At 39.9% G+C, this 18,148-nt stretch overlaps 2 protein-coding genes across 2 annotated transcripts in view; one reads left to right on the forward strand and one right to left on the reverse strand.

Annotated features, from left to right (window-relative positions):
• srsf9 (serine and arginine rich splicing factor 9) overlaps nt 1–3,026 on the forward strand; it is a 5,280-nt gene extending 2,254 nt beyond the window's left edge. The window contains exons 4-6 of the mRNA XM_035668111.1: nt 17–112; nt 1,820–1,992; nt 2,089–3,026. Of these exons, the coding sequence (XP_035524004.1) occupies nt 17–112; nt 1,820–1,992; nt 2,089–2,316 (497 nt within the window). The 3' untranslated portion in view covers nt 2,317–3,026. The remainder of the gene's footprint in view (nt 1–16; nt 113–1,819; nt 1,993–2,088) is intronic.
• Nucleotides 3,027–3,905: 879 nt separating this feature from the next.
• On the reverse strand, nt 3,906–16,103 carry sgsm1b (small G protein signaling modulator 1b). The gene is made up of 24 exons (XM_035667394.1): nt 16,041–16,103; nt 13,918–13,993; nt 12,932–13,094; nt 12,634–12,786; nt 12,200–12,267; nt 11,964–12,106; nt 11,731–11,862; nt 11,424–11,548; nt 11,266–11,333; nt 11,024–11,187; nt 10,719–10,848; nt 10,114–10,240; nt 9,965–10,029; nt 9,732–9,877; nt 9,510–9,638; nt 9,232–9,405; nt 8,993–9,061; nt 7,427–8,665; nt 7,219–7,343; nt 7,051–7,133; nt 6,700–6,809; nt 6,506–6,602; nt 6,222–6,389; nt 3,906–5,970 (listed from the first exon to the last, which is right to left on the reverse strand). Exons 1-24 carry the CDS (start codon nt 16,101–16,103, stop codon nt 5,882–5,884), a joined length of 3,906 nt encoding a protein of 1,301 aa, XP_035523287.1. The 3' UTR covers nt 3,906–5,881.
• Nucleotides 16,104–18,148: the final 2,045 nt, after the last annotated feature.

Here is an 18,148-nt window from a genome sequence, read left to right on the forward strand (position 1 = left end):
GGTGGAGGAGGAGGAGGAGGTGGTGGTGGAGGAGGAGGTGGAGGAGGAGGAGGACCTAGGGGACGGTTTGGACCCCCAACTCGAAGATCTGAATTCCGGGTCATAGTGACTGGTAGGTGGACGTCATGAGTCATAGCCAGTTAATATTTTTCTCTCTTTCACGCCATCCTGGAGGTCAAGGGGATTGGTAGGATGGTGGACGTAAGAGTCGTAGGCAGATATGTTTCTCTCTCACACTCTCATGGCGGATTTGGAGGACAAGGAGACTAGTAGTTGGACATCATGAGTCGTAGGCAGATACGTTTCTCTCTCTGTCATGGCGGACTGGAGGACAAAGGGACTAGTAGAGGACGTCATGAGTCGTAGGCAGATATGTTTCTCTCTTCCTCTCTCGTGGTGGACTGGAGGACAAAGGGACTAGTAGAGGACGTCATGAGTCGTAGGCAGATATGTTTCTCTCTCTCATGGCGGACTGGAGGTCAAGGGGACTAAGTGGATGAGGTCAAGTCAGCTCCTTAAGTCATGAAAAACAAAACATTAAACTGAAACCGGTCATGTTGGCTGCATAATCCCAAACACCGACTGTAGTGACTGGTAGGTGTAATTTTGTCATTGTATATCATTATCTGTTGTGTGCTACATTTTATTTCATGTTTATACAGGCATGTTTATACAAGCACGACTGATTATCCAAGACCAACCCCCTTAAAGTCTAAGGTTTATATACTTGCCTGACTTGACCGGTCATATTAGTGCAGATTTCTGGAAATAAAATCCTCTGGGGTTCTGGTCTAAAAATATTGGCATTCTCTGAAACATTTACCCAATAACTACAAGTACATTGTCTTTTTTTTATCTGCAAGGCTTACCCTGAAATTCCAACGGGCACGGCTTTATAATGACGATAATAATAATTGTCGTCGGGGCCGTCCCCTGTGGAATTTGGGGAGGTTTCCTTAACTATCAGTCAGCGTACCATACAAAGGATTATTGGAGAAGTGGCTACAGTAGGTCCATATGTAAAATTCTTTTTCATTTTCTCTTTTGAGAGTTAAGGTGGCTGTCCATTTGAGCATTTCCAACCCTGGGATTGAAATAAATATCTGAGTTAGTTTTTCAGTAGTAACAATAATTTAGTGTGTTGGAGGAAAAAGTTAACAATGAAAGACAGTGCACCTAAACACTCCAAGTCCCGTAGAGTATTGCCATAAGAAACAATCAGCTAATAGTAATTACAAAGAATATCTTTGGGTTGTTGTTGAATTCAATTTTGGGTCGTGTGTATCAGTTGGTGAACAGTTCAGTCACTATGATGCAGTGTTTTTTTTATTTACAATGGCAACTATCAAGCATTTTATTATGCTAGAATTAATATCAAGGCTGTGTGTGGCATCTTCTCCATAACAACATCCCATGAAGCTCAGATACCTGATAGACAATTACAATGATAGACAATTGTGATTTGTGAGGAATGAGGTCAAAGGTGGCTGTAAAGTAATTCTGTAGTATTATGATATTATCCAGGAGCTTCCACTGTGTGCAGAATATTGTAGTTACCTTTTAAGAGAAAACATTCCTATACAAATTTACAGTAAGTGCATGCAAATCCAATCTCTTCCCACTTCTCCGTCCATTTACATCTAGCTATTAAATTTCAATCGCTGTTGGCTCAGATTTCATAAAACCAATTAATTAAGGTGTTGTTTGCCTCAAAAAATACCTCCTGTCCTAGCAATGCTTTGAGGTTTAAAGTGCCAGTTGATTTAAAGCAAGGAAGTAAGTTTTTGTCTCCATCACATTTGTGTTTTTCCAATTCCAGGGTTACCTCCAACTGGGAGCTGGCAGGATCTGAAGGATCACATGCGTGAGGCAGGAGACGTTTGTTTTGCAGATGTGCAGCGTGACGGAGAGGGTGTGGTGGAATTTCTCCGTAGAGAAGACATGGAGTACGCATTGCGCAGACTGGATCGGACCGAGTTCCGCTCACATCAAGTGAGTTCCAGTGCTGATGGGATTTAATTGTCCCTTACTCTTTATACGGGTAAAGGAATAAACGTCATGTTTTTTTTCCCCCCCTTTTTCTTGTAGGGCGAGACTGCTTACATCCGCGTCTTTGAAGAGAGGGGCACCCCCAACTGGGGTCGGTCGCGTTCCCGCTCCAGATCAAGAGGTCGCTATTCACCTCCTTACCATAACAGAGGATCCCCCCCTCCGCGCTACCAGTCACCTCCACGCCATGCCATGTCGCGGCATAGTCCACCCCCCAGGAGGCACCCTCCACAGCACCATAGCCCACCGCCGCGCCATTACCGGTAGAAAGACCCATCATTTATAGAGGAATGGAGGAAAAAGGTTTTGTAATTCTGCTTTTTATTTTATTTTTTAACCCCAGGCCTCCTCATAGGATACATTTCTTGCTACAATACATTCCATGGTCAGGATCGCCTGAACACACCCTGCTCCTCCCCACAGCCTTAAAGATGTTTTTTCTTTGCGCATGAAAGACCCATATGTGTTATTTGGAAGCGGGATTGTTGTTTCGTTTTTTTTCTTAGCGAGGTAAACGTATTTGATCATTGTATAACATATTGGAGGTTTCTTTTATAAAGAAATCCTGGGTTGTGATGTCAAACCTTGACCGGAAACCAGTACACACACGTAATGTTATATTGTCCAAAACAAATTACGCAATTCTGCAGCTATCAGGTTAAAGGTCATACTGCCTCTTAAAATTTCGGACAAAATTTTCCTTTTTGTGTGTCAAATTTCTGTAGCTTTAATGAATTTTTTGCCAATCTAAGAACCTGTGAAGATTATCGATATCCTCTTCTGATTCAAAACAATTGAATTAAATTAGTGGGCCTTTTAGAGTAGTGACACATGTTGACTGTGAGCCTCACCTGTCAGATTATTTTTTTAATGTGTGAACCTCTGACCGAGGTGGCCTGTAGGTGGACTTTAATTTGTATGCATCTCTAGTGTTGTTTTTGTTTTTGTTTTCTTTATCAATAAAATGCAAACTTTTACTGTGACTACTGTTTCATTCCTCGTTCTAAAACTTGTTTTTAATAGATCGTTACTATATTCATAGAAGTGAACTTTCCAAAAGGATGAAGCAGATATTATTCATTTTATCATTGACACCTATGACAGTGGCGTGTAAAAAAATGTCCTCTATGGAAAAAGCTCATTTATATTTTAAAATAAGCAAAGATTTTACTGTAAATTCAATGAAAGCAAGACAGGTACATTACTAGAGCAGAAGGTTGTCAAACATGCCACACTGGTTTGTGAACATGCAGTATATCCTGAAATGTAGCCTATTCAAACTTGATCTAAGATACTGTATAGTGTGGTTGAAACGTAACCCTCTTGTGTGAATGTTGCCACTGCTATTAACAAGTAGTGGATGGTGAAATGTCACTGGTCCAAGCTCTCAGTTCAAAGTAGCGGATAGGTTTAATTTTTTGTTTTGTTTCAGAACAGCACTACTGTAACATTTCCAAATGTAACATTAAAAATGTTCTAAGTTCAGGCAAGGCTAGTATCAGGGTCTCGTTGAACTAATGTAAAATTGAAAAACTCAATTGTCTTAACTTCAGATGAACTTTGGAATTCATGCACAGTGTGAGGACTGTGAATTTGTCACTCCAAGTGCACCAAAAGTGGCACTAACTACAGAAATATAAGACATGATGTAGAAGGCAAAGAAATTCAATGTGTTTGCTTTACTTGTCAGACTTGTGTGGATATATCTCTATAGTCTTACATATAACTAGAATTTAGGTGCGCAACTGTATATATTTAGTACATTATGAGTGTCAGGTTTGAAGGTGTCAATCAATCAGGCACATGGAATGCAAAATATAACTTTTTAATACGCAATAAATGAATTATACCAGGTGACAATTTGAGAAGACAGAAAAAAATAAAAATATATTTCCAATGGCATATTTTTATCTTTCAGTTCATTATAATCAGATAAAGCCCATATACAGACATTGTATTGCATTTAATAAATATGTACTAGCTTAGTTTCTTTACTGTAACACATTGTATACAGTTAATCTTCTGACAACAAACAGCAATACACACACAGCAATACTTTAGATAATTTTTTTTAGAAGATCATATGGAGACACATTAGCAGTGATATCAAAACACTGGAATACTGGAATTTAAGCCACAGTGAACCGAACATGGGTGTGTTTTGGCTATTTTGCGTGTGGCACCGATAAATCACATTTTCTGACATACAATTTATGCTGGTATTTAGCCATGTAAATAGTTTGAGCTAAGAGGTGTGCAGTAGTATATCTGGGCAAAAAGAAAGTGTCCCCCAAGGTCCCGGAGGGCACCAGATAAAATTTAGCAGGCTGAGCACAAAGTGACTGCTCTTTCAAATGAATGAAGGAAGGAGGTACACACTAGCTTTACAGGAAAGAAAATATAAGTAAGGAAAGGTGTCCAATAAGAAATAGGACGAACCAGATTGAATCCATGAATGTGATACTGGCTTAAATGAGAGGTTAAGTGGTTGGAAAACAGAGCTTCTTTTCAACTAGTTTGAACATGGGAATCTTGAGGAAATAATGAAGAGAAATGCACACAATACTCCAGAAAATATCAACAATTATTGTAAGACTTGCTGCCAAAAGTTTGGCCATATAAAAACAATTAACTTGTGTGTCAAAGACAAGGCAACCGAGATTGGCCGGGCAAGACGGAGGCAGAAAACCATCAAACTGATTTCAAGGTGACAGTGAAAGAGGGACGTGCAAAGGAAGCATGCTGCTTTCACTGCACTCCCCTGTGAGTTTACCAATGCTGCAAGGAAGTAGAATCTGTTAGCACTGTACTGTCTTAATGTCGTGAGACCCAGCAGCTTAATTCTTCAGCCTGAGCAGCATTGTGTTATTTAAGGAAAGAAGAATGTACTGCATTAACCATTTGGACGAGCTGCTTCCAGAGAAGCATTGGTATGCACCGACATAAAACCCAGCAGAGGGGGCAAAGGATGAAATTAAGCAGACTAAATCACACCTTTATCAATGCAAAGAGGAGGTCAGAGATAGAAGGAGCACACAGTATGAGAACTTGGTTGGGTACCAAAGGAAAGGATGATATGGTATATGCAAACTATGTGCAATCATGCACAGAGTTGACAGGTTCGGCCTGGATATCCTGCAAGCTTGTGTGCACCAGAGGCAAACACAGGAAGGGGGCCACAAGCCTCAGAGAAGACAGTAAATGGTCCTCAAAATGGCTATTAAGAAGCAAGCCACACATGCTACTTAGGACAAAACCTCCTCTAATGTACCAAATCATCTAATAATGCCAGATATTATTACTGAAAATATATTCAAGTGCATCACAAGATGTGTAATCGTGGTAGCTACAATTTCAGCGAAATAATAATACTGAAAATATATTCAAGTGTGTCACAATATGTATAGTAGGAGTAACTGAACAAAATTAACCTGGTAGAATATGTAACAATACAGTGAAGAATTTGGTTGCTTTAACATCCCTGAAAAAATAGCAAAATTTAAGGCAAAATAAATAACATCCTGAAGCAGTTTCAACAAGGGTACATTCACTAGGTGAACAATAACACCTTCAAAATAAATTGACTGGCAATAGTTGCATCTCCCGAATACAGAGAGGAGCAACCGGAAAGAAGTTGTTACACAACTATCTTAGAATAACTAGCAGTTTTAATGACCAGTTGTCTTTTCAGTAATTACCAATCACTGCTTTTAATTAACATTGATTCCTGTCCTCCTGAATAAATGACTATTATGTGGTTGTGTCAGTATCTTGAAACAATTTAGCACAGAGAAATATGAGAGCAGCAGCGGCAGAACAGCAGCATCCTGCATCACTTGTTTTCTATGAGTGTCTGCACTTTGTGGACCAAGTCTCGAGCCATCATCAGGACCTGCGGGACGTTGTGTCGCTCTGCCATTTCTGAGAGGAGAATGTGAAAAATCACAAGTAAATCGCTTAGTAATAATCAAACTAACAGTTAATTTTTTCTTTAATACTGAATGAGTAAACTCAACCATTTTATCTTTAAATTTCATATTACATTTTTTTTATATAATTTGAAAGTATTCTCTATTATCATAGCTGAAATATCATCTTAATCAACTGACAATTGTTTTACAACACTGTTTCCCCCATATTGTAGCGTTTGTATTTCTCTTATGGCATCTTACCATTAAAGAACTTGATGATGTCTGTGAAGTCCATGTTATTTTCTAGGATGATATCTCTATACATCTCCACAAGTGCCAGAGCAACGAAGAGCACAAAGTGCTCAGAGGAAGTGTACTTGGCTGCCCAGATCGTTTCCCACAAGGAGAACACATCATCGTACACCATTTCTGTGCAGAAAAACAGAAAGCAATCAGATTACATTCGGTATCATGTTATGTAAAATGCTAAGTTCTCTTTAATGGCTGATTCAAGCAAATATCACGGCGCCTGCGTTTCCTGTCACCTCTTTTGAAGTCAAGCAGAAACCAACGATAACAGAAGTAGAAGTGAGTATAATCTCCATTCTGCTGCATCAGTTCAAATAGCTCAGAGTCCAGGATCTATTAGTATAAAGACAAAATATCATCATCATTACTCTATAGTCTATATATCTTTTTGCATGCATGCATACATTTGTTTGTGCACACATGTACATACCTGGATAAGAGAACGCATATTGGCAAAGTGAGAGTCCATGGCACCTCCATGAGGAAAATTCTGGTTCATCCTCTTCATCAGTTCAGTGAAGCAGCTAAATGCCATGACCTCTGGGAAACACACACACACCACCACACAGCACCACCACACACACCACACACACCACACAAACCACACACACACCACACCACACACACACACACACACACAACACCACCCACACACACAACACACCACACACCAACACACACACACACAACAGGACGACAACAGCACGTGTACAGGTTACTTTAGGCAGCAAAACGTACATATACCTGAATAAAGTCGCTGTGCCAAAAAAGTTTCACTGACCGTCGTCCAGAATAACCAGTAGGGGGGCCAGCAGATCACACATGCCCTGGACGTAACCTGTATCTAAATGCTGCCACACGTAACTGTAAACACAAACAGATTTTTTAGGTTTTTTTTGTCTTGGGTTGAGACGAACTTCAGAGATATTCAGCACGGTGACATATGTACCTGTACATGATGTTACGCAGCTTGTCCAGGTTCTCAGGAGTGAAGTACCAATATGCTCTGTCACAACGTCTGACATCTTTGTCAATGCGATGTAAATTGATCAAGTACATGTCCAGTGTTTCTCGCTACAAAGACAATAAGGACTTACGTTATTGCATGCTTATGATTAAATGAAGAGGAATGTTTGAATATCATGTGCACTGCTTACAGAATAAGTTTGTTCTTCTGAGGATTCGTTGTCTTTGGCGTCTCCTCCCACATCTGCAGACTCTGTTTCAGTGAGCACATTTTCCATCTCAGGCTCCTCTTCAGAAAGGCCCAGGTCGGTGCCCTCAGGACTGGTGTTATAAGCTGTGTCCAGATGGTGATCTAGGACAAGTTCTTCTGATGCCATTTTCTCTCTTTGTGCAAAGGAGACGGGTGGTGCAGCAAGACCTGCCAAAGGCCTGGCCTTGATTTCCTCAGAGGTCACACATGTTATCCCTGCAGGAATGTCCTCCATTTCCAGGGCAGAAGGAGAGTCATCTGAATCTGCCGTGTCTGGGGACTGCCGAGAGTGGGACGACAATGAAAGGCTCCCCCTTGACGCTGACTGAAGAGCGTTCAGTACTTGTCTGACGGGTGAATTTGAACCAGGTTTCTCAAATGGAAGTTCTGCAGCTTTTTTGGTTTCAGCCAAGTCACAAACGGTTGCTACAGTGTCCTTTCTTTCTGACTCTGTAGTGCAGGCCTTTGACATTTGTGAATGGGTTGTTTCAGGTTTTTCAGAAATCTCTGGCTTTATTTCACTTGGTGAATTAGTATCTTTTCCGGCTGTGGGTGGACATACTGGCTCCACTTCCAGATCAGATTTGCTCTTGTGTGCTTGAAAAGTCAAGGTCTGCCCAAGTGGAGGTGCTTGGAAATATTCGTTATGAATCTCTGTTTCTAGCTTTAGAACATTAGTTTTCTCTGGAACAGATCTTAAATTCATATTTGTGTCTACTGCTTTTAAATATGCAGATTGCTCATTTGTTGTTATATCGTTTTCTTCTACTTCAGGTTTTTTGTCAGGTTCAGATGTCTCTTGTGACTTAGTGATTTCACAGTCCTTAACCACCTCACTTTCTGAAACTGTTTCCATCTTTGTCTCTGAATCCTTGTCCTTTGCTACTGGATGAATTACATCCTCCCCTCCTGGCTCAGTTGTGGTTTTCTCATTTAAGACTTCTGATGCTTCCACTGACTGATGAGAGGTGGTAGATCCAACAGCTGACTCTGTTGCAGGAGGGCTGTTTTCTGGCCCGGGATGTTGATTTGATGGGGATGAGGGGTTGCAGGAGGGAAGCTGTGGGGTGTCTGCAGTGCCAGTTGTGATATCCTTCGGAGGACAAGTGTGCTGTATTTCTCCTTCCTCAGCCCTGAGTTCAGTCTCAATCTGATTCACTGCCTCAACCGATCCAAATACCTGGTAACCAAAGGAAAATGGTAAACATGCAATGCATTTTGTATCTTTTAGCAATGAAATGGACAAATGTTGAAGGATTACACTAGTGGTTTTTGCATGTGTTAGCCCATTAGCTAAAAATCATTTATATTTTACATTATTGCTGAAAAAATTCCAAGGCATACCATAAGTTATGAGAAATCAATCTCAAATAAAAAGTTATGGTAAGCTTTGAAAAATTGTAAACTCTATATAAGTTGTAAATAAGTGGGCTAAGACATGAATAAACACTGGTATGGTATTTTACTAGAGATCATTATTGTTGTGATGTTTACACTCAAAAACTACCTGTGCGCTACTGCTGGAATCACTTTGTGAGTGGGCATTCTGTTGATCTGAACTGCTACTTAGAGACGACTAAAGTGGGGAAAAGCATCACACAAGAGACCAAAAGCACAACTGTCAGCCAACTTGCTCAGAAGTTTCCTCATAACACAAAAAAACAGTTTCCTAATAATGGGTTTGTCAGTTGTGACAATGGTTACATAAGGTTCTACGCATGTTCTACTCTAAAAGGTCAAACTTGCATCTGTACTGATGGTGGAGTCCCGCTGCACTGGTCCTCTTTCCGCACTGGCTCCAGATGAACACCTGGCAATGGCCTCAGCGTGTTTCTCTCTCTCCCTCTGACGAACAATGGCCTCACAACCCTGCCACTCCTTCATAGTCTGCTCATACATGGTCCGCATCTGCTCATCAATCTGACACAGAAACCTTGCGTAAACGAAGATCGCTGCATACCCTGTGGTGCATATGTGTACCTTATGATCTCAGAATTATACAGTGTGACAGCACATAGAAATACCTCTAGTCGGCATTTCTCAGTCATGGTGAACTGGTAGTGTCCCAACAGGAAGGGCCACACTTCTTTGCGTAGTGAAGGAGCCACACCACCAAAATACACAAGCCTGTGTATCTCCTTTTCCTCGTAGGCCTGAACAACATTAGGAATGGTATTTATCAGTACGAACTACTTACAATAACTATTTAATAGTGTAATGAATTAAAACCAGATTGTTAATCTTACAGAGCTGTCCTTGAGGAACCTGCCCCAGACCTCCACAGATAGGCCTCCTCGGGCATCACTGGGCACATCAGGATCAACTATAGTGGTGTTGACCAGAGCAGAAAGGTGGGTACGAACTGTGGACAGATGACGGCAGTATGCGAGCCCTGGAGAGAAAATAAAAGTTTTCATATTACCCGGAGCAATGAAATGAATCCACAATGAATTAAAGTCACACAGTTGTTTGTACTCACATCCATAGAAAGCACGGGAGATTATCTGGTACTTCATGGTGTCACAAAGGAGTTTTAAGGGAGCCCTGGTAGGGAAGGGAAATGGCTAATTTAGCCGATAGGCCTAAACTGAATTTAGATTTGAGCCTGTGTCCCTAGGAAATACTTACCTTTCCTGATTACAGCCATTAGGCAGAGAGCCATCAGAAGAGCCATTCTGTGAGCAGGAAGAACACGAGGACTTTCTGGGTGTTGGTTGCCACATGTTCACACCCTGGTCCATCAGTTCCAGGGCCACTGCACAGCATAATAGCCATTATCATTGCTGCTATCATCATGAGTATGTAAAACCAGATGAAATTCCAATTGATTTGGACATAAAAAGTGCATGTCTGCAAATAATTAGAAAAAATGTTTAAATAAAACATGGAAAAAACAAACCAAGTGAGAAGATGGAGATGAAGATGTGGCAGACAAATTACTGTATGTCCATGCAAAGTCTCCTGATTGTCGACGGGACTAAATATGAAATGGACACACAGGCACTGAATAGGCAGGAAAAAAAAATATGAAATGTAGCAGTTTAACATTAGAGAGAAATTAATTAGAAAGATGTACATTGAGCAAGTGCCTAGGGAAAACAGATTTATCTAAAGTGAAATTGTCTAAACTGTAAATCAGTATTAAGAGAATAATGTAATCGTAGATGTAATCTCCGATCATGCTTCATTAGATTAGATCAGGGAGGAAGACGAGGAAGATTGAAGACACTTACTGAACTCCATCTGAATGCCAGGAAAGAGGATTCGAAACACATAATCGGTTGCTTCATCATCTTCCTTGTCTGATACTGAATCACATGAGCCATGTGGACTCCTCTTTCGCAGTTTGGGGAAAACCTTTCCCTGTGAATGAAAAATACAATGTACTCATCTATGCTAACCCTGAATAGTATATGAAGAATTGTTATAACAGGTCTAATTGTAGGTAAATGTAGCATGATTGCTTGAATTTATATATATGTATAAATAAAATATAAGTGGATACATTAGTATTTTATTAGTGCGTAATCATGTTTACCTTTCCTCTCTGATTCCATAGTGGTGGGTCCAGCTGTCCATGAGGTAGTAGGCCAGTCTCCAGGCAGGTGAGAAACTGGAGAAGGTGGCCTCCTTTGGGGAAATGTAGAGGAGGTCTCTGGATCCCATCCTGGCTCACTAAAACTACTGTCCCGCCACTGTTTACTAAAGAAATGAACACAGTAAAAAACAAGATAAATAAAACTCCTACTTCAGTTACCTAATATGAGAGGATCAGTGTACCTTGCTGATGACAGTGGAGATACACAATCTCCTCCAAACGAATTGTCATAGCATAATCCCAATACACACTGAAAGAAATATGAGAGAATAGGAGGCATTGAGTCACCAGTGCAAAAACAAGAATTTGATTTTATTAGATTGTGGTCTGTTGGCCTAACCTTTTCTCAGAATCTAGCTCCCCCACATTGCCATTCATCAGCTGATTGGGCGTCCATTTCAGTGTCATGAGGTCTGCAGTTTGATGAAGAGAAAGGTAGCCTGGGATGGCCTCCATGTCATCTCTCTGCACACACAAGTAACATCTTTCAAACCACAACATGTCTGATTTCAATACTATTTAGATAATTGGGGTATAAATCAATACACAGAAACAAGCAACAAGAAGCAAACAAGCCTCTCGTAAAGCAGGTATTAGGATTGTATTATTATTGTATTAAAAAGGAAGGATATACTGGAAACACGTACCGGCTGCACCAGGACATTGTTCTTTCCAAACAGAAGTGTGGCTCTGGAGTTTTGGTGCAGTGATTCAACATAGTCCCTCACCCACATGAGAGGGCGATCATCCATGCTACCACTGGACTGTCTCTTCTGGATCTGATACAGGTTAACGAGACAGTAGTACACATCTGATATTGCATATAGTAGTTTATAGATGATTATTTGATTAAAATCATTTAAACCCTTCGCTATCTAACCAAGGCAGGCCGTCTGGAGGGTGAATCCTGCCGACAGTGGCCACTGTGGATGCGATGCCGCTGCACAAGCTCGTCAGCAGACGGGTCTGTCCAGAAATGGTCTGCAGTCTTAACTTTGGTGTACTCCAAAGCACAAGGGCCAACTGTAAAAATTAATATAAACTGAAAGTTATTACTGTAAGGCCAAAATAAAGGGTTTGATTGTTGATGTGTAGGTTATTGCACTTTATAAATACCCAATAGAGATGCAAGAATTGGTCCATCCACAGGATCCATCAGCATGGCCTCTTTCTCATAGAAGGCACTGCAGGAAACAATATTTAAAATATGTAGAACATTTTAGGATTTTGAAATTAAACCCAACTTTCTGTTTGCATGCCATAATATCTGTAAAATAACAACATAAGATGTTGACATACAGCCTGTGCAAAAGGAGAACATTTATAAGAATAAAATGTTTTGCATAAATTACAAAAATGATGAAAACTTCTAGAACATTCACGGGGGGGGTGGGGGGGGGGTTGAGCTGCAGAATACAAGAAACAGACACCATCAGGCTGTTCTTTGAGATCGAGTAAAGGAATTGGTAAACGTGAATGTATAAGAAATGGAGGACATAACCTTCTATAGCCAGTAACTTATAATTGGGTTTAACAATGTATAACAGTACCTGCTGTTCTCTACTAAGTACAGGACAATCTTGTCCAGGAGCTTCTCCATCAGTGCAGTCCGGATCCACAGGTGTTTTAGTGCCTGAGGAGGGAGGTTGGCCAACTTGGATTGCAGACTGCGGTCATTACTCAGTGAAGAATTGTTCTGCTTGCTAAGAAATGGAAAAAAAACCCAACAAATGAGACAGCCATATAGGACAGGGTGAGTCATTAGGAGGCACCATAGCACATGAAAGTAGAATGTAAAGGGGAGAGTTATATAGTAGAGAAAGAATGCATATAATGATTTTATTTCACCTGTTTTCGATAAGCTGCTCCAGTTCCTGGACCTTGTGGCAGAGTTCCTCAGCAGGCGAAAAGGTTTTTGCCGCCTTCATAAAGAGTGCTGCAACCTTGTTACTGCACAGCAGACCTGCAATACGACGCTTCAGTCCGTGTAGCATGCAGGCCTCCACTACAGCTATACACACACAAACACACACACACACACACAAACTATATTACTACTTTATTTGATTTAGTTTTTTTTTCAATTCGATTTTATTGTTTTTGTTTCCTCGAGGTGGAATCTTTTTATTTGTCCTTGAGTTTTGTTTTGATCTCATATATCACACAGTAGCTAAAATTTCCCCATTGTGAAAGCCTTGAGCCTTAATATTTAAAAAGAAATAATAAAAAAACAGGTGAAAGGCAAGCACAGGTGTAGAAATAGACATAGAAATTTGCCCAACACTGTCTACAGTTGCTAGGATATGAGGGATGTGAATCACACACGCCTCAGTCCTATCAACACCTTTGAAGGGTGTTAGTCTACTTTAATACATATCCATCCATCCACCTTATTAAATATAAATAGACATGACTAATAGCATTATGAAAAAAAAATCGTTAGGATTTACAGTGCTCAAACAGACTGTAAAGGACCATTTTGCACTGTGAGGACGAACTCGTAGGAGGTGACGGCTCGACAAACTGATGTCAAACATCATTCTGCACTGTACATGAAAATGGGGTTGTAGCTAATACTGTGACCATTTAATACCCCATGTCCTGCACTATAATTTCTGAAATTAGCAAACAAAATTATGCCACAAAAGTTCTCTATCTTGTTTAGTTTATCTACCCCCCTCTTGTGTAGCCTATGATACCCATTCTTAAGTTAATGTTAACTATTAAAGCTGATGGAAGAGGCCTTTATTATGTACCTTGAATATTGGAAAATCCTGCCCACGAAAGCTGGCTTAGTGTACAATACAATCACAATAGTAATAAAATACATTTACCACAGAAGGATATGATGTGGCTGCTGTCTGCGTGCACAAATTTCCTCGTTACTGCCTCCTCCATAATTTGTTTCACCTAAGAGAGAGAGGTGGTGAGAGAAGACTTAATCTGTCCGACACAGCTACTTAAGGTGACAGGGAGTCAAAACAAGGAGCACAAGAGGAAGCAATCCGGGAATATCGTACAAGAGGTAATGATGAGCATTGAAAGAGCAGTACAATCCCACAACACATTCATGAGGATAACAAAAAAATCTAATTATTTATTTATTGTGTAAACTCATCTGTCTGGCTCACTAGTCAATTTCTGCCTCTAGCCTTTTTTTTGTTTTTTACTTTTCTGGATGTTGCAGAGGAATTTGGTTCTTCACACCTAGGACTGATCCTTAGAGAAAGTTATTATTGTAAGGCACATACCAGGCACAGATATCAGATAACTAGCAAAAAACTGATTTTTTAAAAATTGTATCAAATCAACGCAGCAAAAAATCTAGACTTTTAACTTGTTAACGGCCAAACACTTCCCATAATGCAACTCGGGATCCTCCCTGTTGAGTGAATACACACATCTTAATATCATGTTTAGAATTCAGCCTCTCATCTATACATTTGCAGTCTCCAAGATAACCTGAGAAAACCCTGATGACATCCTCAGGAGTATTTTTCTCAGACTTAACGAAGCTCTTCCAAAGACACAGAAGACACTCCTTATGACTATGAAAATGAATTGGATGTGGATAATTGGTGGACTGCCCCTTTAAGTTAATTTATAATAAATAGATTAAGTTGCCCTCCATTTCTTTGTATAAAACGCTTGTTGTCAATCCTCTCATCATCATCATCATCAATGAATACAATTTTCGAGGTTGACATTTTACTTACTTTAGCAAATGTAGGCTGCTTGTGAACCCTAACATTTTGGAAAAGGTCATGTTCTACGAAGTACTTATGGTTGATGACAAGCAATGCAACATTTAACTGCAAAACTGACTGAATTTAATGTTAGATTCTTTGCTGTGTCCACAGAGTGAGAGAGTAGTGTACCACAACACTCCTGTCATAAACTACGGTGAGAATTTTCTACCATTTTATGTGTTTATTGGAATTCTATTGTCCAGAATTGTAAAATTACAGATGAGATGTCTGTAGACCACAAAATTGTTTGTGTACCTGTTCTACATACAAATAAACAACCTGAAAATTCTGCTTTGTATTAAAGAAATTAAAATGCCAAAAATCCATTATTTTACTTATATGCTGTGTTTTAAATCTATATATCACAGCTAAGCCCCTCCTTGCGGCAGGATGGAGGATGTAGCACTAGAGTCATGGATGTTTGAGAGGCAATGAGTCACAGGTGAGGGGGAGCACGGACACGATAAGCCTGGAAGTACCCGGCTTTCGCAGCAATGAATAAAACATCCTGTTTTCTCTCCCTGGAGAGAGTCACTGAGCAGTTTGGAAGGTTCCTGTGGTGTGCCCTCTTTAATTTCTATGTAGATTAATATTCAAATTGCCCTGAATTCAGGGATAAATCACCCAGCTTGGGTTGGACTTTTTGCATTTAATGGTTGGCTTGAGCACACACTAATGAAACAGAGGCCAAGGTGGCACCTTTGAGTTTTGGATACAAAGATGGTGTGTTAAAGGGCTGTCAGTTTATTAAATGATTTCTTCAGAGAGAGAGAGAGAGAGAGAGAGAGAGAGACTGTTCCAGGATATTAGAAAACAGGTTATGCATGGGTTAGAAACAAATGCATCTGCATCTTAAATGTGTAGTTTCGCCCCCCCTATAAAAAATGATCATCATCATCTGTATCATTGTCGTCATCATCATCATCACCATCATCGTCATCATCATCACCATCATCATCTTTACGCCAGTCCAACAGCAGTCAAAAAACACACCAGTCTACCATTACACTGGCAGCCCAATTGCATCTCCTCTTATTCATGTTAATAATGTATAAATTGTATGTATACATTTTATGATAAACAGGCCTGTGGCGTAGTCGTGGCACAAACCCGAAACACACACACACACACACACACACTGTCTACGCTTACAGAGCCAGTAAACATAAACTGTGATGAGCGAGAAACGAAAAATAAATGCAACGAACCTCTTTCTTTACATTGCGCAGCAGTTTCTGACGCGTCTCGGCCTCTGTCACGGGAGAAAACATGATGAATATGTTGATCAGATTTGCAGTATCGGAAATAAATGATGATAGGCTCACAACAGGAAAATAATAATGTACCTCCCATCGCTCCGGGTGCAGGGTGCAGCCACTGACACGCACGGCTTTTTTGGAGAAGGGTCTTGAAAGCAACGTAGACAAACAGTGGTTAAAAAGGCAGAGAGGATCCGAGATGCACGATGTGTTCTTAGCGACTAAATTAAACCTATCTGTTACCTCTCAGCCAACCAACACCCCTTTAAAGTCACAGTAGCCTATACGTTAAACCATACAACGCCTACACCTACACATATCCCCCCCACTCCCTATATAATATACACAATATATATATATATGAAAAAAACATTTAATGAAATAAAAAAAAAAATTTGGTGTTTTTTTTGTTTTTCAGTCACTTTAATCCATAAAATCTTCAAAGCCTCATTTTCCCCCAATGCATGACAATTAAAGTTAATGAGCCCCAGGTCAAATCAATCAAGACCTCATTGAGTTAATTATGACAATTACAGAAAGTGAATAACGGAAACACTTAATGCATTCACCACCCCACCATTAACATTACATTTTATTGTTAAACTATATTCATCCTATTGCATATATTATTTTATTTATAAGTTGTATAGTGTAGTGATATGTAAACCATTCAGCTTTGGCAAAGCTGTACTTCATTATGGTCATCCCGATGATCACATTGGAATTTTAATGTGGCTGAGACACATAATGGTTGGGTTTTATGGAGACAGAAGAGGTGTTGTTCAAGTATTCATGGCCGTAGCTTGTTGCACTGAATTACATTAAAGGGTGTTCCTCTTATTTTGTACACCCTCTTCACTGGATGGATACATTTCTATATTATGGTGTATGGTATACAGAGTTTATAGCACAGTATCAATACTTACTGTATATTGTGATATAATGTTTATTGTTTCTAAATCAACTGCGAGATTGTTAATGGGTATAATAACCATAATAAAAACCATATTAAGATCCAGTGTTGTCACTGAATTGTCAGTCCTGCTCCACAATGACCACAATGGTCTAATACACTCAGAGATATTAACAGGATAGTTACAGTAACATGGTATTAATAGCATGGAACAATTACTGCAGTAGACACATTTATATCATCTGACAGTAGGCCATATATTGGCATATTCCCCCCCCCCCTTGCCTACTCTGGTCTTTGTCATGGGTTGATCACTCTAGGTTACAGTATAAAAACCTTAAACCTCAACTGACACTCTACCAAAACAAGGGTAAAAACATCACAAATGAAAATGGAGCAGAAACAAAAGATATATCAGCACAATCCAAATCTCGCATAGCACCAATGCCAAAAAATTGTATTCATTAAGACCCTTTTTCTAGGGTCACACTGGGTCATCAGTAGGTCAAATTAATAACTGAATAAGAGGCAATGAGTCTTCATGACACTGATACTGGCCACAACCTGAAATTAAAAGAGAAGGGAGACTGCAGACAGACGAGCTCATTTCCTCATAAAAACCAACATGAATGAACACACTGACCACAGAACACACAATCTAAATCCCCCATCAGCAGGGGAATGATAAGTAAACGCTTTTCAGATTGGTGCTGGGCTGGATACACTTTGCCTATTTAACCGCCGACTGGTCCAATGACTGTTTCTTTATTACTCCTTGGAGATGGCGCGGCAGTAGGCAGCGGAAGAGGTGCAAGTCCATGAAATGTGTCCAATCACACTGAAGTAACATTTGACGTGAAATAGAAAGCAGTGAGATCTAGGATAGGATGTATTTTGTACAGGCAGAGGTGTATGCTAAAGTGAACCAGAGAAGAAGAGGACAAGAGGATTTTAAATGAGTAAGATTGAATACAAAGCCTAGAAATTAAGTTGATACATAGGCATGAACTAAATGCATTTTTGTTGAAAATTAAATGTGTGGAACTGGCACATGCCTTGACAGTGTCGGTGGGTGGAGATCTATGGTTAAAGAAGTATTAAAATCCCACAAGATCCATATTAATCAGCAAAATGCAGTTAAATA

This window comes from Morone saxatilis, unplaced genomic scaffold (assembly GCF_004916995.1).
Source record: "Morone saxatilis isolate NCDOM2014 unplaced genomic scaffold, NCSU_SB_2.0 Contig21, whole genome shotgun sequence".
Classification (NCBI taxonomy): Eukaryota; Metazoa; Chordata; class Actinopteri; family Moronidae; genus Morone; species Morone saxatilis.